The 24472-nt window shown below is 40.9% G+C and overlaps 1 protein-coding gene across 1 annotated transcript in view; it reads right to left on the reverse strand.

The window, feature by feature from the left end:
• Positions 1-24472, reverse strand: part of jph3b (junctophilin 3b) — a 79977-nt gene that overhangs the window by 10992 nt on the left and 44513 nt on the right. The window contains exons 4-5 of the mRNA XM_030136482.1: positions 9334-9458; positions 3063-4060 (exon numbers count right to left, since the gene is read on the reverse strand). Coding sequence (XP_029992342.1) covers positions 3063-4060; positions 9334-9458 — 1123 coding nt within the window. The remainder of the gene's footprint in view (positions 1-3062; positions 4061-9333; positions 9459-24472) is intronic.

Here is a 24472-nt window from a genome sequence, read left to right on the forward strand (position 1 = left end):
CAATGTGTGGCAGTGACATGACAGATCTGACAAATTCACCGCACAGCTGTTGTACACTGTCATTTCAAGTGGGGCTGGAGTGTGTGTGTGTGTGTGTGTGTGTGTGTGTGGGGGGGGGGGGGGGGGTAAAAAATGTTAACAAAGTGACTTGTACGGAGTCACTGAAAGCTGTAAAATAATTCTTAAAATGCAGTTAAAGTTGATCAATTTGACTCAAAATGTTGCCACATTTACTAAATGTTTCACAAAAATGAATATTAAGTACGAAAGCAGAGTGCACTGCAAATCATCAGTAAATCAAATCAAATCAATAAATCAATCAAATTTTATTTATATAGCGCCAAATCATAACAAAATTTATCTCATTACACTTTACATCAGGGATGTAAAACTCATTTTCTTTCAGGGACCACATTCACTGTAAAACATCTATTTCACAGGGGTACTCCACAGTAAAAAGTCTATTTCAGGGGGTACTCCACTGTAAAAAGTATTTTAAAGGGGGTACTCCACTGTAAAAAGTCTATTTCAGGGGGTACTACGCTGTAAAACGTCTATATCAGGGGGTACTCCGCTGTAAAAAGTCTATATCAGGGGGTACTCCACAGTAAAAAGTCTATTTCAGGGGGTACTCCACTGTAAAAAGTCTATTTCAGGGGGTACTCCACTGTAAAAAGTCTATTTCAGGGGGTACTCCACTGTAAAAAGTCTATTTCAGGGGGTACTCCACTGTAAAAAGTCTATTTCAGGGGGTACTCCACTGTAAAAAGTCTATTTCAAGGGGTACTTCACTATAAAAAGTTTGAGACCCACTGACCTATATCATTTTGCTGTGATTCATTAGCAGATACTTTTAATTGGATCTCAGTATAATTTAATCTGAACGTTCACATCTTCTGACTGAGCTTTGTGAAACAGACGTATGACCGAGGTTCAAACGTAGAACGGTGTATGAAATATGATGATCCAGATGTGATCAGATAGTCCCAGGATCCATGAGCTTCTTATCTGTAAAAGACTGAAGCTGAAGCACACACAGAGTTCCAGAGCTGACGGTGGCGCTGGGCTGTGTTTAGTCAAACTGCTTCTGCTGCACTTTTATCTGCACTTTTATTTTATCTGTGACACTTGATGGAAAATGACCAGATTCATTGTTGTCACTGAAAATAACCTGATCAGGCACAGCGAGCGTGATTAGAGTTACACCTGGACTCAAACACAACATGGATCAGACTAGTTTTATTTATAGTATGGTATGTATATGTGTAAGGTTCAGAAGAATGTGGGAACACCTTACATTAACCCATAAAGATCTGAATAATAAGGAAAATGTTGATGGAGTCCGTGCAGTGTTAGCAGGTAGGCCCCTGTCACATATGATGCAGTTGAACCTTATGATAAACACATTCACTCTTAACCCTGTGAAGTCTGAACCATTAAACCAGTGACAGAAAATTCCAGTTTATTAAAACTGGAGCCTTTATTGGTCCTTCTGAACAACCAAAAGTAATACAAATTTATATATCAATTTCCATAAATGAGTTTCATTTTTGTATCATATTTGATCCATCAGGTCTCAAAGCTCAAATATTATTATTTTTGAACAAACAAAAACATAATCCAACACAAACATGTCTAATAAATGGTTAATTCCTCTTCTAAATGGTCCCAGTTCTTCCTTCTTCCTCATTAATGTCAGCCTTGTAGTGTCACTAAAGGCCTCTGGTGAATTAACTCCTCCCCCTGGTGGATTATCTGTGTATTACATGTATCTAATTGTATACATCAGGTTTTTCAAGAAAAAAAAATACCACACTGATCATGTAGAGCAGGGCTGTCAAACTCATTTAAGTTCAGGGGCCACATTCAGCCCAATATGATCCTACATGGGCCGGACCAGTAAAATAATTGCATTAATTAATATGCTATTATTAATAGCCTATAAATAGTGACAACTCCAAGTTTTTCTCTTTGATTTAGTGCAAAAAACTCTTATAACTTAATAACTTATAAATTATGACAATTTTTACATTTACAAACTATCCTCTCATAAAAAATGTGAATAACCTGAAAAAATGTAATTTCTGAAGAAAAATAAGTGTTATTTTAACAATATTTTGCCTCAACTTATCATTTACACATGTACATTACAGATCGGATCTACAAACATTTAGTAACAGGCAGAATATTGCTAAAATTGCACTTTTTTGCACAATTTTCTTTAGACATTTGAAGAAGTTCATATTTGTTCAGGTTATTTACATTTTACTGTTAAAGGATAGTTTTTAAATGTAAATATTTTCTGTGTGTAATGTTATTTTTTTCCACATTAAACCCAGAAGATCATTTGGAGTCAACATTTCTAGGTTGTTATGCTATTGCTTTCCTTTAGAACACATTGCTCTGTATGTGGAACCTGAACTAAAAGGATTTTAACATGCTTGACTGTTAATACTGTCAGTATCATTTTTACACTTTGTAAATTCATCCTGCGGGCCGGACTGGACCCCTTTCCAGGCCAGTTTTGGCCCACAGGCCGCATGTTTGACACCCCTGATACAGAAGGCTTCAAAATTCATGGATCAAATATGGTACGTTTGGTGTTTAAGGGTTAACCCTTTAAGTCCCAAAGTTGCAATATTGCAACATGCAACGTCATCGACTGAAACAGACCATATTAACTCCAGAGAGACCTCCCACCAGTAGGTGGCGGACATGCGGCCCTTCAATCCGAACACATGTTTGTGTTTAAAGTGAAGAAGAAAATCCAGTTTAAAGGCGTGGTCCACAGCTGGGTTAGTAAGAAAGTAAAGTGGATTTAGTTTAAGTCTGGATCGATAAGGACACATTTGGATAAAAACATACTCAAACTGAATGCATTTTACTTTCTGTTAATGTTTAAGTTCATTTATTTTACGGTTCAGATGAAGGGGGTAACCCTAACCCTAAATAATTCAGATACTTTAGCTCTTCCTTCTCACCTGCTCTGTGGTCCTTTGGTTCCACCCACACCGTACCACCTCCACCCAAAGCCCTGTTTGTGCGTGCGGTTCAAGTCTTACCGAGTTGCCTTTGCTCTGCGTCAGGCTGTGGTCCTGCTGCTCTGATGGGATGGGGGTGGACTTGAGCGGGGGCGACAGGGTCAGGTCCCGACGGAGCGGCCGTGAATCCATCTTGTCCCCCGATCGTCCGCCGTCCGGCTTATGCCCCGCCTCTTTCCCCCCTTCCCGCCCCTCTTTCCCCTCCCTCCCTTCGCGGTTCTTATGCCTCTGTCTCTGCACCACATGTGAGCGCCCCTCCCCGTGCCCGTGTCCGTGCCCGTGCCGCTCCTCCCCGTGCCCATGGGGTTTATGGGTAGTGGAGTCTCTAGGTTGTAAAGGCTTCATCTCCATCTCGTAGTTGCTAATTTTCTCCTCGTCCTGCTCGAGGAGCCGCCCCCCCTTACCGTGAACGCCCCTGTGCCCGGACGTCCAAGAGGCGGACGAGGACGACTCTGTCCACCGTTCCTGCCTGGCTTGTCTGTGATTGGACGAGCCGTGCTCCCGGGACTTATGATTGGAGGAGCTGTGTTTGTGTCCGTTGGTCCGGCTCACCCCTCGTCCGCTGACCCCGCCCCCTCCTTTCGACAGCGTCCCTTTCCGCTTGTCCTCGCTCCAGCTGTTGGCCCGCGGGTACTCAGCCTTCCCCCCTCCTCCTCCTACGCCTTCGCCTCCCCCGCCGCCTCCCTCCATCAACACCTGGATTTCCGTCTGGCCTCCTCCTCCCCCTTTCTCACCCCTGTCTCCGCCCTCCTTCCCCCGGTCCCCGTGGTCCACAGCACTCTGCCGGTGGAAGCGGGCGCTCTTGCTGCGCTGGGACGGCCTGGTGGGCGGAGGTGGAGTGTGGGGGGGCGAGGAGGAAGGAGGACTGAGGTCAGGTGTGGCAGCGTCGTTGGAGGGGTCGTCGGAGGCTCCGCTCTTCACGTAGATATCGGGGCTGTCGGCGGTGCCGGCGCTACTCGACAACCCCTCCCCTTCCATCTCGCTGGACACCTGACGTTTTGGACGCTGCACCTCCATACCTGAAAATGGAAAGAGCAGATGTTTAGAGAGGAGAAGAAGAAGAAGAGAAGGTAGTGTTTCCATCAGGGGTGTCAAACATACGGCTCAGGGGCTAAAAGGGTCCAGATCTGGTGTTGTGTACAATTTTTACCCCCGTATTATTTTTGTACTTCCTGTGTTTTTGCACATGTGCACTACATGGGTAAATTTGGTAAAGCATTCTGGTATTACACCCATATTATTTTTACTGTGTTTAACTGTGTAGTTTTGAATATAATAATAATAATAATAATAATAATAATAATAATAATAATAATAATAATAATAATAATAATAATAATAATAACTTTATTTATGTAGCACCTTTAAAAACTGAGTTTACAAAGTGCTTTGACAGACAAAGCAGAAGGACGCACCAGCAGAATAAAACAGAAAACAACACAACACAATAAAAGAGATGAGAACAGCAAAGACGAAAACAGGATTAACTGTGAATGTATCGTAGTGTGAATGTCATGTGGATTAACCCACCGACAGATTTACTGTAAATTTACGCATCTGTTTTTTGTAAAAGGGCGGGTCACAGAGACGACTCTGACCAATCAGTGGTCTGCAGTGTTTACACAGTGTCACCTTTTAGTATCTGGTCCCCAGTCCTGGAACCTCGGTGGAGGTGAGACCAAAAAACTAGTACCAGGTACCAGATGGAAATGCAAAAAGGCCGAGTTGAGTCAAGTCGATACCATGTAGTGGACTCGCACATCACAACTGGACCTCAGAACGAGAACAAGCGCAGAATGAAAGTGAAACTCAGACGTTTTACTAGTTCCTCTAATGCTGCGTTTCCACTACGTGGTATCGACTCGACTCGACTCGACTTGACTCGGCCTTTTTGCGTTTCCATTATGAAAAGGACCTGGAATCTGGTACCTGGTACTAGTTTTTTGGTCTCACCTCCACTGAGGTTCCAGGACTGGGCACCAGATACTAAAAGGTAACGTGCAAACACTGCAGACCACTGATTGGTCAGAGTCGTCTCTGTGCCCCGCCCTTTTACAAAAAACAGATGCAGAAGTTTACAGTAAATCTGTCAGTAGGTGAATCCACATGAGGACAGTCTGTAAAACTACACCATGGTTTGTCCAAGAAGTTCAGACGTAAAAATTCAGCTTGAGTTTGACGAGAGAACATGCAATGAGCGAGTTTATCAGCAACTCTGAGCAGACGACACAGAAGTAACGTACCACATCGCTATGACGACCAGATACTGTAAAGTCGGTAGTATCCTGTAATGGAAACGGTCTCCAGGAATAGGACCTGGCACCAGAGTTGAGTCGAGTCGAGCCGGTTCCACGTAGTGGAAATACGGCACAAGCCTCCCGCTGTTGTGCAGCTTTTCCCTACCTCCACAAACTTTCATTTGAGGGGGCAGGATGTTTGTCCCACCTGGATCAGCCCGATCTCTTGACTAAATTCAATGCGATCCAATCTCCTAAAAAATGCCAGATCGGTATCCCTAATTAATTGTTAATATCTTCAGAGTAATTGTTGCATTTCGCCGGATTCGCCGGACTGGATCCTTTGGCGGGCTGGTTTTGGCCCCCGGACCGCATGTTTGACACCCCTGGACTATATAACCCAAAGCTGAATTAAACCTAGTACCTACAGATGGATTATGTGAGTAACTATAAACTGTATGAAACATTTGTAACAGAATCCTGTCCAACCCAGTGACCTTACACACAGATACAATAGAGCTGTCTGTCATGAAAATATGTTTTATTCAACGCACCAGAGCTCCAAATCTGCACACAGCACGGACAGCACTAACCTGTCACTCAAACCACATATTATACCACGCTTTGAACACGGGGGTTCATGGGGATTAAGTCACCTTTAGAGGTTTAAAGTCACGGCTTCTATCACATACAATGAGGACACTTTGAAGATCACAGGTTGGACCGAAACCACACAGACTTCCAACAGACGACTTCCTGCAAGTCGTGCTGAAATGACCAACGCATCCCGTACACATGTTGCAGAATGTCAGCGCTGATGTGTGTCGACGTAGACGTCTTCTTAACAGTAACAGCTTTGTGAGAAACAGAGTCCGAGAAAAGAACCATCAGTGTGTTCTCAGGTATCTGTGTGCGTGTGTGTGTGTGTGTGTGTGTGTCAGCGTCCTGCAGTGCTGTACAGGTGTGACTGACAGAGGCTGCGATACAAAACTGGACGGAGGTCAATGGTGACCTTTAGAACCAGCCCACAAACCCACCCCAGATGCACAACAGTTCTATTCTGTTCATGTATGTGGAATGTGACTGTTAAGAAAATATCAGTTCTGTAATGTATTGCGATATTTCATTTCACAATATTGTATTGATATTAAAAAGTACTGTATGGATATTTTTAGGTATTTATTCAAATGCAGATATTGTGGAGGTTCATTTTTTGTTTTTTTAGGGCTGGGCAAGTTAATTCGCTATTACTGCATTAACGCATTCATTAAATAACACCGACAATTTTTTTTAATCTCCCGTTAATGCTGTTTTATTCTGACTCCTATTCTTCTGCTTGTGTGCATGTAGCATTAGCTCGGCAGATAGACAACAGGTTTACCAAGAAAAGACTGACGCCCAAAACTTATGTCCAAATCTGTTCCTGTAGACTCACTGTAAAACTGACACATACAAACTAAATATGTCTGAGTTCTGTTCACTGCCTTAGTACATTTACATGGCATTATGCATTTAAATGAATGGGAAAAGATCGCTAGCTCGATGCTAACTTGAATGGGAAAATCCATAGACACACTAACGATTAGCATTTACAGATTTACAACGTCTTTTTATCCAGAAACAAAGGTTCACATCAGAGATATTTGATACTATTCATTCTGACAACAACTGAACATAAAATACTCACAGGCAAACGTTTTTGGGGCCATACAAACAGAGGGAAAGAAATGTGTCTGTTAGTTCCTTCTTATGTCTGAACTGACTACGGGAACACCGCAAGGACAAAACATACATTAGTGACACTTATTCTGACCACTAGAGGGCCCCCTTTGTTTACTTTGAACAACTGAACATCACATATTCTTTTTTCAGTCCGTTGCTCTGGCTGTGTGAACACTCGTAGGTAAACCATGGCTCACAGGAACAGGGGGATGTGGATCAGGGTTGGTTTGACAATCGGTGTCATCATGTGTTTCAACCAATGACAGCATTTGGGGTGGGCTTAAGACTCCTGTCAATCACTCACAACCAGAAATAAACTGGTGTGGACATAAACATGTGTAACAGTAGCGGTCTGTTCCATGGACGTTTTCATTTTAAATGTCTTCAGATGGTGGGGGGGGGGGGGACACAGGTGTTTGGAAGCACTGACAGGTGCAACTATTTTTATCAGCGGAGTACTTCAGTCTGAAACATCACTGAAAGGAAATATACACTGTTGCTGTTGATGCCAGCAACCCCCCCCCCCCCCCATAGCTATGCGATTAATCATGATTAATAGCAGAACTCCACACGATTAATTGTGATTAAAAATTTTAATCGCTGCCCAGCACTAGTTTTTTGTTTTTCTTTTTTGTTTATATTTTATTTATTATTCTTTAACACTTTTATTCAATAATGTTAGTTCCTTAATTGGGATTGAACTCAAATCCTGTTCTGATGTTAGTTCTGAACTAATAGAATCTGAACATTTGAACAGGATCTGAAACTGGAATGTCTGTAAAACAGAATTTCAGTTTGAACACAGGAACATTTTGTGATATAGCATTAGATCCTGTTCTGATCAAAGTTCTAATAGTTTTGGATTTTTCCATTATAGTTTAGTTTTATTTAATTTTGACTTTTTTTTCTCTAATTCAGTTCGTTTTTATTCGTTTTTAGAGCAGGTTTGCTAGCTTTTATTAGTTTTCGTTTTTTTCTGAATGCTTAGTTTTAGTTTAGTTGTAGTTCAGTCATCTCTTTTCTCTTCTTCTCTGTCGTCGTATTCAAATAAATCCCAGACAGGACTCTGCTGCTTTCTCCCAACTTTCGTCTCCATGTTTCCAGGTAGAGTGGGGACCAGAAGACGACTGGAAACCACAAGTGAACACAAGTGACGGACCAAAAAGTGTCGTATGGTGCCGCTAGCTAAAATTGCTAGAGTGAAATAAATTGATTTCATATCAATCCGACATTGATAAAGACGAAAAAAAAGGGAATTTTATCCATAATTTGAATATGTTTTAGTTAGTTTTGTAAACACACAATACAGTTTCAGTTAGTAATCATTTTTTCTTTTAATTATAATTTTTATTTATTTCAGTTAATGAAAATGTTTTTTCAATTCTGGTTCATCATTTTGTTAGTTTTCATTAATGATAATAACCTTGGTTCTGATCAAATAAAAATGTGTTTAGTATTTGTGCATATTTCTGGTTTAATTCAATTCTTCAAGGAAATAATCACATTAATTAAAAAAAAAAGAAAGAAACAAAAAATGGCCTTTTTAACAGTATCATGATATATCGTATCATGATCCTAGTATTGTGATTTGTATCGTATCGCCAGATTCTTGCCGATACACAGCCTTACTGCTCAGTGGGGATGGGAACCAAGAACCAGGTTCCCTGTAGTTCAGTTCAGTTCCTTGGAATCATTAGCCTACTTGCGTAATGATTACGTAAAACAGTTCCGCATCGTCATCACGTCAAATGCGTCATCATGTTGTTTATGCGTTTTGGTGGTGAATCCTCTAAAGCAGGGAAGTCAAACTCATTTACTTTCAGGTTCCACATTCAGCCCAATTGGATCTCCAGTCAAATAACAGCATAATAGCCTAGAAATATTAACAACTCCAAATTTTTAATATGCAAAAAATAACAGTAAACTAGAAAAGTACTTGGAGAGCACAGACCTCCGCCAAGGCAGATCACCCCCCCAACACCACTGAAATTTAACCATTTGTTCCTTGTACCAGTATCAACATTTCCTTAAAATTTCATCAAACCCCCCCCCCCCCCCCCCATCACCACCAAAACTTTATCATTTGTTCCTTGTGTCAGTATCAACATTTCCTAAAAATTTCATCCAAATCCGTCCAAAACCTTTTGAGTTACCTTGCTAACAGGTAGACGAACAAACAAAAAATCCCACCCCACCCCCCCTTAGCCCCTCCCCTCCGACTCATTGAGAATCGGGACACCCCTACCCCTTCATATGAACATGCAAAACGGAGGGGTAGGGCTAAGGGGAGGGGCCAAGTGTTGAATTGGGATGGGGCTTTAGTGTGTCTTTACCGTTTCCTGGATGCTGGAAGGAAGGGGAGAACTGCTTGGCGGTGACCCTGGCCATGCGACTCTCCTCCTGGGCTTTCTGCGCCGCTCCGACCGCCGCCTCAGCTTTCCCCTGTGCATGAGCCGTCCTGAACACAAGGACACACAAAGGACAGACAAAAAGCAAACGTTAAAAACTGCACAAACAAGACCAGAAAAGTGGCATCAGACAGAACTAGTTGCTGAAGTGTCCGAAACGAATTCCTCGAAGAAAATGAAAAAGCTTGGAAGGAGATAAGGAGAAGAACAGAACAAACATCCTCCAAAATACTAAAGGTACAAAGGAAAGAAAATGTTCGACCTTTGGAACAGTAAAAGGGCCTACAGTTCACCACAGTGGATCAGTTTTTCAATGATATGAGAGTATTTTGGGTTGATACGTGGGTGAATTCATCGCACATCAGAACCCCAAGAACACGTCACCTCCATTAACTTCATACTGGACACTGAAGTTTGTTGGAACGTGTCCTGGAAGAAAAGTCTAAGCGTAGTCGTGTTTGGATGCAACTTCATGCCAGTTTGTTCTCAATTATTTCCAAGGGCTTTAAGTCGACCCCGCTGAAAACAGGATGGTACATTTCAAGGTTTTCATCCTGATAAAAACTTGGCACCAACCTTCACTGCCCAACATCCACAACCATTCAACTGGAAAAGGCTTGGATTGTCACTTTTCTTTTCTTATTTTCTGGGATATAAGTCTTGCCAGTGGCTGAAAGTGAGTATTTGCTGAAAATGACACTCAGCTCACTCAGTTGAAGAGTTTCTCATGTAACATTAAAGCAGGTTCATGATCCACCGCAACTTACACCTGTGCAGGTAACTCTTAGAAATAGAGATCGGTGGATGTTGTAGTAGTCTCACATCTCCGCACGTCAATAGGTCGGTCACTAGCAAGGTTATTATCGTTAACAAAAACTAAATGACGAAAACTAGAATTGTAAAAACATTTTCATTAACTGAAATAAATAAAAACTAGAATTAAAAGAAAAAAACGATAACTAACTCCAACTGTATTGTGTGTTCACAAAACTAACTAAACCAGATAAAAATTATGAATAAAATTCCCTTTGTTTTCGTCTTTGTCAACGTCGGATTGATACGAAATCGATTTATTTCGCTCTAACAATTTTCTGTGCTGTCTCCATACGACACTTTTTGCTCCGTCACTTGTGTTCACTTGTGGTTTCCAGTCGTCTTCTGGTCCCCACTCTACCTGGAAACATGGAGACTAAAGTTGGGAGAAAGCAGCAGAGTCCTGTCTGGGATTTATTTGAATACGACGACAGAGAAGAAGAGAAAAGAGACGACTAAACTATAACTAAACTAAAACTAAGCATTTAGAAAAAAATGAAAACTAATAAAAACTAGCAAACCTGCTCTAAAAACAAATTAAAACGAACTGAATTAGTGAAAAAAAAAGTTAAAACTAAATAAAACTAAACTATAATGAAAAATCTAAAACTATTAGAACCTTGGTAAGTACTTGTACTTGTACTCGATCTGGAAAACAGTAGTATCGGTGCATCCCTAATTACAATCCATAACAGCCTACAACATAAATCTGCTAGGTCATATATTTTCTGCAAGGGGCAATAAATATATTAGAAAATGGACACTATATTAATGGATGAATCATTATTCATTCATTCATTTTCTGAACATCTGAATTTCATCATATATCTGACACATACAAACAAACATTGACTGTCTCAGTCTCACTGGTGGGTGGGTTAGATCGACCACTTAACCTATTAACGTTCAAACAGAAAACCACTTGGGACGATGACGTCTGACTGTTGGTAAGTGACACATAACGATGTTACGTAACTCAATAACAAAATATTTTGGGTAAAAGCTTATGTGTATGAATCTATGAATATAACAGCTGACCGCACAGAGGCGTGGTGAGGCTGGAAATGGACCCATTTTCCCTTAAGAAATACAGATAATTATCGATTACTGTACGGAGTGGGTTTACATTTAGGATTATAGGAGGTTTCAGCTGGATAAAACATTTCAAAGTGGTGACTAACACAGTACTGTGGCACCAAATATGGGTTTGTCTGTTACCACAGAGCCAATCAGCACCCTCGTTATGTCATGTTCACACTGGTAACTTGTTACATCCTGAAAAGTACCAAAGTAATCAGATAGTAATTAGGTCCGATTCAGGAACAGCAGAAATTAAACTCAGTTGGTAATGTATCGGATTTACAATGAAACAGACTCCGGTTCAAATCCTGGTTGAAGAAGGGGTTTTGTTTGTTTGTTTGTTTTGAAGATTTTCCAATGGGGGTGGGACAGGGGGGCACGCCGCTGGTAGGTAAATCCAACACTGATATAAATCACACACAAATCGGACAACGTTCAGAGTGCAGAATTCGGACCACAGCACTTAATACACTGAACTGACACAGAACTGAGAAGTCACATGACACATCTAACATGTAGCTCCGCCCACCTTCTCCAGCCTCCAGAGCAAACAACACCATAAAACAACATAGTGAGTATTTACAACAATAATTCCTATTCTATACTATATACTGTCACTAATTAGTGACTTCTTCTATCAGTTGCCACAGTACTGTAGTAGTAAAAATACACAACAGAATGAACTGAAGTATACTGCATATATGACCACAGTACTGTAGTAGTAAAAATACACAACAGAATGAACTGAAGTATACTGCATATATGACCACAGTACTGTAGTAGTAAAAATACACAACAGAACAGAATGAACTGAAGTATACTGCATATATGACCACAGTACTGTAGTAGTAAAAATACACAACAGAACAGAATGAACTGAAGTATACTGCATATATGACCACAGTACTGAGGCAACAAGAGGAAAATGAGTTCATGGAACAGGATCTGTGATTGGCTCTGGGACAAATGATAACATTTGACTGGCTCTGTGGTAAAAGACTAGGGCTGTAAGAAAATATCAGTTCTAAAATATATCGCGATATTTCATTTCACAATACTGTATCGATATTAAAAAGTACTGTATCGATATTTTTAGGTATTTATTCAAATGCAGATATTGTGGAGGTTCATTTTTGTTTTTTTGTTTTTCTTTCTTGTTTATATTATATTTGTTATCATTTAACACTCTTTTATTCAATAATGTTCGTTCCTTTGTTGGGACTGAACTCAAATCCTGCTCTGACGTTAGTTGTGAACTAATAGAATCTGAACATTTGAACAGGATCTGAAACTGGAATGTCTGTAAAACAGAATTTCAGTTTGAACACAGGAACATTTGGTGATATAACATTAGATCCTGTTGGGATCAAATAAAAATGTGTTTAGTATTTGTGTATATCATTTAAAAAATCATAATCATTTAAAAAATAAAAAGAAACAAACAAAAAAATTTCCTTTTTAACAGTATCATGATGTGTCATGATATATTGTATCGTGATCCTAGTGTTGTGATTTGTATCGTATCTCCAGATTCTTGCTGATACACAGCCCTATAGAAGACAAACTGATATTTCATGCCACAGTACTGTGGCAGTAGACATTACCAGAACATTTTCACTATCCTCATAATATATTTGCCTCAGTCATATTTTTGTCCAAATTGTGAAATCTGCATAAAATGAAGCATCAGTGTTAGGAGAGTAAAGTTACGCAGATATTACAATTTGGCCAAAAATATGACTTAGGCATATATGCAATGAGGTGAACAATTTGTTACATGAAGCTTGTTAAAATAGTTGCATTATATTACATTTTACAAAGTACCTATAATATAATAAAAGCTTCCCAACGCTGCTGTGTGTGATTCCAGAAAAACCGGCTCAGATTGTATTTATTCATATGAAGCTTTTACTGGGAGTCCATTAAACCCACAGACATTAAACGCAGCTCCATTCATGTGTGTTTGTGTGTCCTGTTGTGTGTTTGTTCTGGGTGACAGGTCTCATTAGAACACAGACACCTGAGCCACAAACACCAACAGCAGCATGGATGCTCTGACACACTGTGTATTATGGGATGGCTCATGCGGTGTCTATGGGAGGACAGTTATTATAAAGCTACAGTATAATGAGGCGTTCATGCGCTTACAGACGGCTCCTGTTTGGTTTGAACCTGTTCCAGACGCTCACATACTCCACAGATCGGCTTCGGCCTGTCCTCGTCTCCATTAACTCCTCCTATTTTCACATCGCTCCTGACCCTGTTTTCTTTTTCTTTCTCCCTGTTTTCACCTCGGCCTTTATTGCTCCTTCCTTCTTTATCACAGTCCCCTTTTCATCTACCTCATGCCCCCCCCCCTGTTTTCTTTCTTTCTGTTTTTATCAAATGGATCGTCTCTTTTTCTTTTCAAATACAACCCTCTTCTCACCTTCGTCTCTTTCTTCCTATTCATCTGTTCTTCTCTGTCTTCCAAAGGGCTCATGTTCAATAGCCTCTCACTCTCTCTCCCTCCTCTCCCCCCCCCCCCCTCTCCCTTTCTCTTTCTCTGTCTCTCTGTCTCTTCCTCCCTCTCTCTCTCCCTCTTTCCCTCCCTCCCCTCTCTCTTTCTCTCCATCTCTGTCTCCTCCCCTCCCTCTCCCTCCATCTCTCTCTCTCTCTGGGCAGTAACAGTCTTGTTGCAGTGTTGCATGTCGATGCTCATTGATTTCTCTCTCTCTCTCTCTCTCTCTCTCTCTCTCTCTCTCTCTCTCTCTCTCTCTCTCTCTCTCTCTCTCTCTCTCTCTCTCTCTCTCTCTCTCTCTCTCTCTCTCTCTCTCTCTCTCTCTCTCTCTCTCTCTCTCTCTCTCTCTCTCTCTCTCTCTCTCTCTCTCTCTCTCTCTCTCTCTCTCTCTCTCTCTCTCTCTCTCTCTCTCTCTCTCTCTCTCTCTCAGGTCCACAGTGGATTCAAACCCACTCAGTGTGTATGACTCTACACCTGTTGGATGTGAGGGAACTGAGGTGAAACTGAACAGGACAGTTCCTGTCATGTATACAGTGGGTACAGAACGTTTTCAGACCCCCTGAAACAGTTTAGTCTTCGTTCTGTTGCAGCCATTTGCTAAAATCCTTTCAGTTCATCTACGTTCCTACTCTCACCTACGGTCATGAGCTTTGGGTCGTTTCCAAAAAGGACAAGATCCTGGATACTAGTGGTCTAAATGAGGTTCCTCCGTAGGGTGGCTGGGCGCACCGTTAGAGAAAGGGGGAGGAGCTCAGAGTAGAGCTCCTCCCCATCCAGAGGGACCAGCTGAGGTGGATCCCTGCTTAGACTGCTGCCTCCTCCACCCGGCCCTGAATAAGTGGTAGAAAATGGATGGATGCATTTCAGTTCATCATGCTGTGGGGGTGTTGTTCAGCTGCAGGGACAGGACCACTGGTTGAAACTGAAGGAAAGACGTACAAGTACAGAGATATCCTGGACCAGAACCTATAGCAGAGTGCTCTGGACCTCACACTGGGCCCAAGGTTCACCTTCCACCAAGACCATGACCCTCAGCACACAGCTCAAAGAACCCAGGAGTGGTTTAGACCAACTGGAGGACTGTTGATGAACGGCCCAGCCAGAGCCCTGACTGAAACCCAATGGAGCCTCTGTGGACAGACCTGAACATGGATGTCCACCAGCGTCCACCATCCAACCTGACCTGAACATGGATGTCCACCATCCAACCGGACACAACTGGACAGGTACCACAAATCCAGGGATGACAGACTGGTTCCATCGTTCATATAGGACTCATGTCTGTATTATCTCCAAAGGGTGAATCTAATCAACACTGAGAAAAAGCCCCTGAAAACTGATGGACATGGGATATTTCACTTTTTCTTTTTTAATAAATCTACAAAAACGTCTACAATTCATTAAATTTTTCTGTCAAAATGAGGTGAATGTGTGAACATTAATGAGAAAAAAATGAACTGAAATGATTTTAGCAAAAGGCTGCAGTATAACGAGTGAAAAATGTAAGGAAGTCTAAATACTTTCTGTGCCTATTTTTATATAAATATATATATATATATATAGTTAGATATATATTTTGTCCATTTTTGATGTGTCCTACTCAGTGGGATTAAATGCACACTGCTGTATAACCTGCTTTACCTTGATGCTCAAACCACAACATAAAAGACTCCTTTAATGGCTCTTTTTCCCTCTCCTGCACCACTTCCTGTCCCTCTCCCATCTTTTCCCGGGAACAACCTGTTTGTGGATGAATCAGCTGACCAAAGAAAAAAGAGCTGCCTGTTCAAAGAGGGGCCGGATTATACAAACCAACATCCTGTCCAGAAGAAAAACAAGAAAGAGTGGCAGATTAGAGGGTAAGAAGACAGGGAGGGGAGGAGGAGGAGGGAGGTGAGGAGGAGGGAGGAGGGGGGAGGAAGGAGGAAGGAGGAGGGAGGGGGGAGGAGTGTGGAGTGAGGAGAGGGTGTGTGTAAAACACACACCTGTGCTGTATAACCCACATCCACAGAATCCTTCTAAAGGCACTTGCAGAGCTCTGCCAGGACAGGTCACATATTCTGTCATATCAAAGGGTTAAAAAAATTGCAATGTCATTTTTTTTCCAATATCCTAAGTGTAAATGTGTTCATTGAGAACCAGCACAGGGACAAGAGAGTGACGGAGGACAGACAGAGCCAGAGTGGGTCTAATCCAGGCCTCTGTAAGCTCCTCCATCATCTGTGTCCTCACCCTGAAGCAGATGACTCTGCTCCTGAACATCCACCCACAGCGGCTCCATGTGCGGCTGTGTGTTGGGCTTAAGGCCTGATGATGATGATGATGATGATGATGAAACCAGCTGAAGGGATTGCACTGAACGACTCCATCCACAGTGAGTCACTGTGTGTTTATCTGGTGCCCGTGAATCACAGGTAGTGATCGCTTCCATCAGCACATGTGGAAACAGCGTGTCAACACGAACACGCATCTGGGATTTACCTCCACCGCCTGTGCACGATCAGCTGATGTGTGGAACCACATGACCTCGGACCTGTCCAACTGCAGATACACTGAGTTTTTCAACCTTGGGGTCGGGACCCCTCATGGGGTCGCCTGAAAGTTTTAGTAACTGATAAAAAAATTAAAAAAACTTACCAAGAAAAAATATATGTTGAGTTGACAGAGCCAATCCACAGCAGACAAACTGTGAGTCTGAAACTACAGCACTGTGGTTCTGTTTGTCTGTGGTTCTGTTTGTGTGGTTCTGTTTGTCTGTGGTTCTGTTTGTGTGGTTCTGTTTGTCTGTGGTTCTGTTTGTCTGTGGTTCTGTTTGTGTGGTTCTGTTTGTCTGTGGTTCTGTTTGTGTGGTTCTGTTTGTCTGTGGTTCTGTTTGTCTGTGGTTCTGTTTGTGCGGTTCTGTTTGTGTGGTTCTGTTTGTCTGTGGTTCTGTTTGTGTGGTTCTGTTTGTGTGGTTCTGTTTGTCTGTGGTTCTGTTTGTCTGTGGTTCTGTTTGTGTGGTTCTGTTTGTGTGGTTCTGTTTGTCTGTGGTTCTGTTTGTCTGTGGTTCTGTTTGTGTGGTTCTGTTTGTCTGTGGTTCTGTTTGTCTGTGGTTCTGTTTGTCTGTGGTTCTGCTTGTCTGTGGTTCTGCTTGTCTGTGGTTCTGTTTGTCTGTGGTTCTGTTTGTGTGGTTCTGTTTGTGTGGTTCTGTTTGTCTGTGGTTCTGTTTGTCTGTGGTTCTGTTTGTGTGGTTCTGTTTGTGTGGTTCTGTTTGTCTGTGGTTCTGTTTGTCTGTGGTTCTGTTTGTGTGGTTCTGTTTGTCTGTGGTTCTGTTTGTCTGTGGTTCTGTTTGTGTGGTTCTGTTTGTCTGTGGTTCTGTTTGTGTGGTTCTGTTTGTGTGGTTCTGTTTGTGTGTGGTTCTGTTTGTGTGTGGTTCTGCTTGTCTGTGGTTCTGCTTGTCTGTGGTTCTGTTTGTCTGTGGTTCTGCTTGTCTGTGGTTCTGTTTGTCTGTGGTTCTGTTTGTCTGTGGTTCTGTTTCTGTGTGGTTCTGTTTGTCTGTGGTTCTGTTTGTCTGTGGTTCTGTTTGTGTGTGGTTCTGTTTGCCTGTGGTTCTGTTTGTCTGTGGTTCTGTTTGTGTGTGGTTCTGTTTGTGTGGTTCTGTTTGTGTGGTTCTGTTTGTCTGTGGTTCTGTTTGTCTGTGGTTCTGTTTGTGTGGTTCTGTTTGTCTGTGGTTCTGTTTGTCTGTGGTTCTGCTTGTCTGTGGTTCTGTTTGTCTGTGGTTCTGTTTGTGTGGTTCTGTTTGTCTGTGGTTCTGTTTGTCTGTGGTTCTGTTTGTCTGTGGTTCTGTTTGTGTGGTTCTGTTTGTGTGGTTCTGTTTGTCTGTGGTTCTGTTTGTCTGTGGTTCTGTTTGTGTGGTTCTGTTTGTGTGGTTCTGTTTGTCTGTGGTTCTGTTTGTCTGTGGTTCTGCTTGTCTGTGGTTCTGTTTGTCTGTGGTTCTGTTTGTCTGTGGTTCTGTTTGTCTGTGGTTCTGTTTGTGTGGTTCTGTTTGTCTGTGGTTCTGTTTGTCTGTGGTTCTGTTTGTGTGGTTCTGTTTGTCTGTGGTTCTGTTTGTCTGTGGTTCTGTTTGTGTGTGGTTCTGTTTGTCTGTGGTTCTGTTTGTGTGGTTCTGTTTGTCTGTGGTTCTGTTTGTGTGTGGTTCTGTTTGTGTGTGGTTCTGCTTGTCTGTGGTTCTGCTTGTCTGTGGTTCTGTTTGTCTGTGGTTCTGTTTGTCTGTGGTTCTGTTTCTGTGTGGTTCTGTTTGTCTGTGGTTCTGTTTGTCTGTGGTTCTGTTTGTGTGTGGTTCTGTTTGTCTGTGGTTCTGTTTGTGTGTGGTTCTGTTTGTGTGTGGTTCTGTTTGTGTGGTTCTGTTTGTGTGGTTCTGTTTGTCTGTGGTTCTGTTTGTGTGGTTCTGTTTGTGTGGTTCTGTTTGTCTGTGGTTCTGTTTGTGTGGTTCTGTTTGTCTGTGGTTCTGTTTGTCTGTGGTTCTGTTTGTGTGGTTCTGTTTGTCTGTGGTTCTGTTTGTGTGGTTCTGTTTGTCTGTGGTTCTGTTTGTCTGTGGTTCTGCTTGTCTGTGGTTCTGTATGTCTGTGGTTCTGTTTGTCTGTGGTTATGTTTGTGTGGTTCTGTTTGTGTGGTTCTGTTTGTGTGTGGTTCTGTTTGTGTGTGGTTCTGTTTGTGTGTGGTTCTGCTTGTCTGTGGTTCTGTTTGTCTGTGGTTCTGTTTGTCTGTGGTTCTGTTTCTGTGTGGTTCTGTTTGTCTGTGGTTCTGTTTATCTGTGGTTCTGTTTGTGTGTGGTTCTGTTTGTGTGTGGTTCTGTTTGTCTGTGGTTCTGTTTGTGTGTGGTTCTGTTTGTGTGTGGTTCTGTTTGTCTGTGGTTCTGCTTGTCTGTGGTTCTGTTTGTCTGTGGTTCTGCTTGTCTGTGGTTCTGTTTCTGTGTGGTTCTGTTTGTCTGTGGTTCTGTTTGTGTGTGGTTCTGTTTGTGTGTGGTTCTGTTTGTGTGTGGTTCTGTTTGTCTGTGGTTCTGTTTGTGTGTGGTTCTGTTTGTCTGTGGTTCTGCTTGTCTGTGGTTCTGTTTCTGTGTGGTTCTGTTTGTGTGTGGTTCTGTTTGTGTGTGGTTCTGTTTGTCTGTGGTTCTGTTTGTCTGTGGTTCTGTTTGTGTGTGGTTCTGTTTGTCTGTGGTTCTGTTTGTGTGTGGTTCTGTTTGTCTGTGGTTCTGCTTGTCTGTGGTTCTGTTTGTCTGTGGTTCTGTTTCTGTGTCAAATGTTCACTGTGGTCAGTTTCAGATGCTGCAGCTCTTTCATAATTCATAGTTTCAGTTCTTGTTTGTTCAGTATTAATTGTCCTCCTTGTAAATCCCAGCTGGACTGACTGGACAGATCCTGACCTTTAATCTACACCTGGATTTACTGCCTCTGTCTACAATAATAGACATTATATAGAATAAATGTCATCTACAATTAACATTTATTTGCAACATAGTATAACAAACTATTACATGATCAAAAACAAATGAATTTTAGAAAAAATATGTCTCTGTTTTGAATGTCTGGGGTCGCCAGAAATTTGTGATGTTAAAATGGGGTCAGGAGACTAAAAAAGGTTGGAAACCACTGCACTAAGGTCTAGTTTAACGGTGTATCAGTGATGCTGTGCTTACATTCTGGTCCACAATGACTCCTCTGGTGTTAGTTTAGAAACCCCACAGTTCCACTGAAGAGCAAATGGACAAAAAGCAAGACTTAGAAACAAGAACAAGCTGAAATCACTGATTTTCAGGAACATTTCTGAAACAAAACAATATATCATCCTTACACTAAGAGCTGTTAACCCCTTCTGGACTATCGTTACAAATTCACCTCAGTATTTGAACTTTACTTATTATTTATGTCCTCCTGAGACCCAGCAATGCAGTTCTGTCGTCAGTAGGGGACAAAAGTTTCACAGTTTTACTAAAAAAATGCTGTCCATTGCAAAGGACATCCCATGAAAAAAGTAGAAAAGCACTCGGACAGCACAGACCCCATCTATCTATCTATCTATCTATCTATCTATCTATCTATCTATCTATCTATCTATCTATCTATCTATCTATCTATCTATCTATCTATCTATCTATCTATCTATCCAGGGGTAATATATAATAATAATAATGAATATATCTGTAAATGAACATTATATTTACGTTCGTCATCATGTTTATAGAATGACTTCTTGTGTTGTCTTGCAATAATAAACAAATCGTCGCATTTGTGATTTCATGGAAAAACCGACATTACACACTTTTGTACTTTCAACGTTTAGTAAATATCTGTATAGTTTTGCACAGATGTCCAATGGAAAAGCCACTACTGTTAGCCACTATTAGACTCTGCATTTTATCATGACTTTATCAGACTATGTGACATAAACAATTTCCAATAAACGTTCCAGTTGCTCATTTCCAAATGGTGGGAGATAAATTCATAAACTTTACTAAATAAATAGTGTTGACCAGGGATGGAACCATATGAAAAATTCATATCACTGTTATTGTGACCAAAATTATCACTGTTATCATTATTATCGCAGTATTGTTGAAATTGTGCTCAAAATGTTCCAAAAGTACTGATACACACACTGAAATAATTTAACCAAGTTGTATTTAAAAAATAAATAAATAAATAAATAAAATATAATGAAATAAAATAAAATAATTGGCAGAATGTCCCTTCTGTGTCAGAAACATTCCAATATTAACCCTTAGTGGTCTGAGTCTATTCTGTCTGTTTCTCAGTCCTTTTGATTTGGCCTTTATATACTATAGAAACAAATGTTTACTATACCCATGTTTGGGATCTGTTTTTTTCAGCACAACTTCATCTATCTCATCTGTCGATTATTTTTTCACTTTAACCTACTATAAAAACATAAAAGGACAGAAAACACACACAAAAAAAATAAAATCCAATTTGATAAATGTATATAATTTATTGCATAAATAACACACAGATGCTTAATGAACCTTTTCACAGACTTTAAAAGTGAATATTGGTTCCAAATATTAGGTATAGAAAATTAAAATTGTAATAAATTAAAACTATACTCAAATATTTGACATTAAAGCAGATCTTTATGTAGGTTTTTTTCCCCTAAAAGTGCGGTAATCAAACACAGTTATCATGAGAATTAGAATTTAAACGGTAATACTGACTGTCTGCAGTTTTACTGCCGTTTATCGTTCTACCAGTAATGGTTCCATCCCTAATGCTGACAGAGCTCATCAGTCACATGGCAGTGACTTCAGCCCAGCTGTGGAACGGATCAGACTGGATCCAGGCGATAAGAAGCTCCTGTCTGAGGCAGAGCTGGATCTGTGACTGAGGTTCACCTGGGAGGGTTCCACTGGAGTTCCACAAGGAAATACCCTGATCTGATCTGGGACAGGGGGGGGGGGGGGGGGGGGGGGGGAGGCAGAGGGAGGCAGAGGGAGGGAGAGGGAGGCAGAGTCGGTCCTGTCTTCTTCTCCTCCTCCTTCTTCTCCTCCTTCTTCTCCTCCTCCTTCTTCTTTTTCTTCTTCTTCTTCTTCTTCTTCTCCTCCTTCTTCTCCTCCTCCTTCTTCTTTTTCTTCTTCTCCTCCTTCTTCTCCTCCTCCTTCTTCTCCTCCTTCTTCTTTTTCTTCTTCTTCTTCTTCTTCTTCTCCTCCTTCTTCTCCTTCTTCTTCCTCTCCTTCTTCTCCTCCTTCTTCTTCTCCTTCTGCTCCTCCTTCTTCTCCTCCTTCTTCTGTCTGAATCTGGGTTAGATTTTCTCTGAGCTGCTGCTGCACACAACACAGGTGTCACATAGGGCTGTAAGAAAATATTGGTTCTGCAATTTATCACAATATTTCATTTCACAATACTGGATCTAGAGCTGCAACCGATTAATCCATTAGGTGCTTGAAGCGAATGCAAAAATTCACGATTCGATTCATCGACTGGAATTGATTGAAGGGAAATATTCTGTTGCAGTTTTCTTGAACTGAAGTTTCTTTGTGCGTCAGAATAAGCGTCCGTGTGAAACACAACAGTGGAACCAATGTTTAACAGCAGAGAAGTGAAGGAAACAAAGCTTTGGTTCTGGAGAACTGTGGTTGAAGGATTTTTTTGGATCACTTTGAGTCAATTAATCATTTGCAGTTCTAACTGTATCGATATTAAAAAGTATTGTATCAATATTTTTAGGTATTTATTCAAATGCAGATATTGTGGAGGTTCATTTTTGTTTTTTTGTTTATATTTTATTTATTCTTATTTCACACTCTTTTATTCAATAATGTTGGTTCCTTTGTTGGGATTGAACTCAAATCCTGTTCTGATGTTTGTTGTGAACTAACAGAATCTGAACATTTGAACAGGATCTGAAACTGGAATGTCTGTAAAACAGAATTTCAGTTTGAACACAGTTTGAACATTTGGTGATAGAACATCTGATCTGTTCTGATCAAATAAAAATGTGTTTAGTATTTGTGCAGATTTCTGCTGGAATTCAATTCTTCAAAGAAATAATCATTTTAAAAAAGAAAGAAACAAAAAATTGCATTTAAACAGTATCATGATATATTGTGATATATCGTATCGTGATCCTAGTATTGGGATTTGTATCGTATCACCAGATCCTTGCTGATACACAGCCCTATTTATGGCTACAGATATTTACAAAATGTTGAAAAAACACAAGTGCGTAATGTCGGTTTTAAATACAGAGGATAATATTCTGATAACGGTAATAAACCACTTCAGAAGGTTCAATAGAGAGGAAAGTGTGTTTGGAAGTGACCCACAGGCAGATGGGTCAGTGTGGCTTCAACTAAAGGATCAAACCTGTGACAAATGACACAAAGAGGAGTAGAAGTCTGACGTTCCCGTTCAGGGCGTCCAGTTCTGCTGCAGTCAGTGTTGTGTTCTGGGGCCGTTGTCAAACAGGTTCATTCAGGTCCTTTTTGTTTTCAGATCTGGGTTCATCTGCTTGAAGCGTGCATTCAGAGGCACCCTACTTTAAACAAGGACACTCTGTCCCTCCCCAAAAATAATCCAAGGCCCCCCTGTGCACCGTGGAGCTCCTGCCCTCTAAATATCTGAACACCGTCCTGCTCAGCGTACATTAGCTGAAGTTTACATGATGAGTGTGTGCTTATCCACCTGTCACTGTAATCTATTACACCCAGGAAACCGCAGGAAATCACACCAAAACAACAAACAGAACAGAAACCACACCCACACTGCAGGAGCAGGGCGGCCATTTTCCTCTGACATCACACTGAGGGCCGGAAGCTCCAATGATAACGTCGTACTGTCACTCTATAAACAGCAAAACAAATGATTTGTGTGTCACCACTGTGTGGTTTACAAAGCTTCCAGTTCAGCCCATGGGATGAACTAGCAAAGTGCAAAAATTACACTGAAGGTGTTAACGATCAAGAGTGTTAAAGCGGTTTAACTCCAGGTTCCACATCCCGACCAGTGGGATCCAGTAAAACCAGTAAGGCAGACTTCTGAGAAAAAAGGCAGAATTCTGACCTTTTTTTTTCCAGAATTCTGACTTTTTTCTTCTTCTTCTTCTGTCTATTCTTTTTCTTTTTTCTTCTTCTGTCTTTTTTCTTCTCTCTTCTTTTTTCTTCTTCTGTCTTTTCTTTTCTTCTTTTTCTCCTGTCTTTTCTTTCTTCTTCTTCTGTCTTTTTTTTCTTCTGTTTTTTTCTTCTTCTGTCTTTTTTTGTCTGTCTTCTTCTGTCTTTTCTTTTTTCTTCTTCTGTCTTTTTTTCTTCTTCTTCTTCTGTCTTTCCTTTTTTCTTCTTCCTCTCCTGTCTTTTCTTTTTTCTTCTGTCTTTTTTCTCCTTTTTCTCCTTCTTTTTCTTCTCTTTCCTTTTTTCTTCTTCTTCCTCTCCTGTCTTTTCTTTTTTTCTTCTGTCTTTTTTCTTCTGTCTTTTTTCACCTTTTTCTCCTTCTTCTTTTTCTTCTTCTGTCTTTTCTTTTTTTCTTCTTCTTCATCCTGGTGTCCATTTGTCATCCTCCTCTCTTTCTTCTCCTCTTTAGTTCATCGGACGCTCACAGAAAACAGACGTTCACATGTAAACCAAACCCACTCCCACTGTGAACGTCCACAGTAAATATTGTACTCCACACTTATTGAACCCAGCGCTGCTGCGGAACACATTATTACATTATTGATCGGTTCCAAGGTCGAAGTGCTAATCAGATAGTAAAGCTAACCCACATTCATTCATCCTGTAACGCAGCATCACTACCACTCTAGTTCCATCTGCAGATTCTATGGAGGAAGAAAATGGTCAAAATATATGTGTGCATAAGACAGAAATGTGTGCATGTTAGTCTATAAATGTGCAACTTTGGCACTTTTCTGCCATATTTCAAGGGTTTTTTGGTTCATTTTTTCCTTATTTTTCAAGTATTTTGCTTGTCTTATACTCATTTTCCAAGTTTTTGTACATTTTATCTTATGAATATTTGAAGTAAAAATGTAAAACTGTTTTTTACACCGATTATTGACATGTATTGATAGGATTAATGGATCAGCAGGTATTAAACATCATAGATCAGCAGATGGATTAGGGTTTAGAGGTTAACAGCACGGCAGTAGGTTGGATTCTGACACTGGTGTGGACACAAAAGGGCTCAAAGG

This window comes from Sphaeramia orbicularis, chromosome 6 (assembly GCF_902148855.1).
Source record: "Sphaeramia orbicularis chromosome 6, fSphaOr1.1, whole genome shotgun sequence".
Classification (NCBI taxonomy): domain Eukaryota; kingdom Metazoa; phylum Chordata; class Actinopteri; order Kurtiformes; family Apogonidae; genus Sphaeramia; species Sphaeramia orbicularis.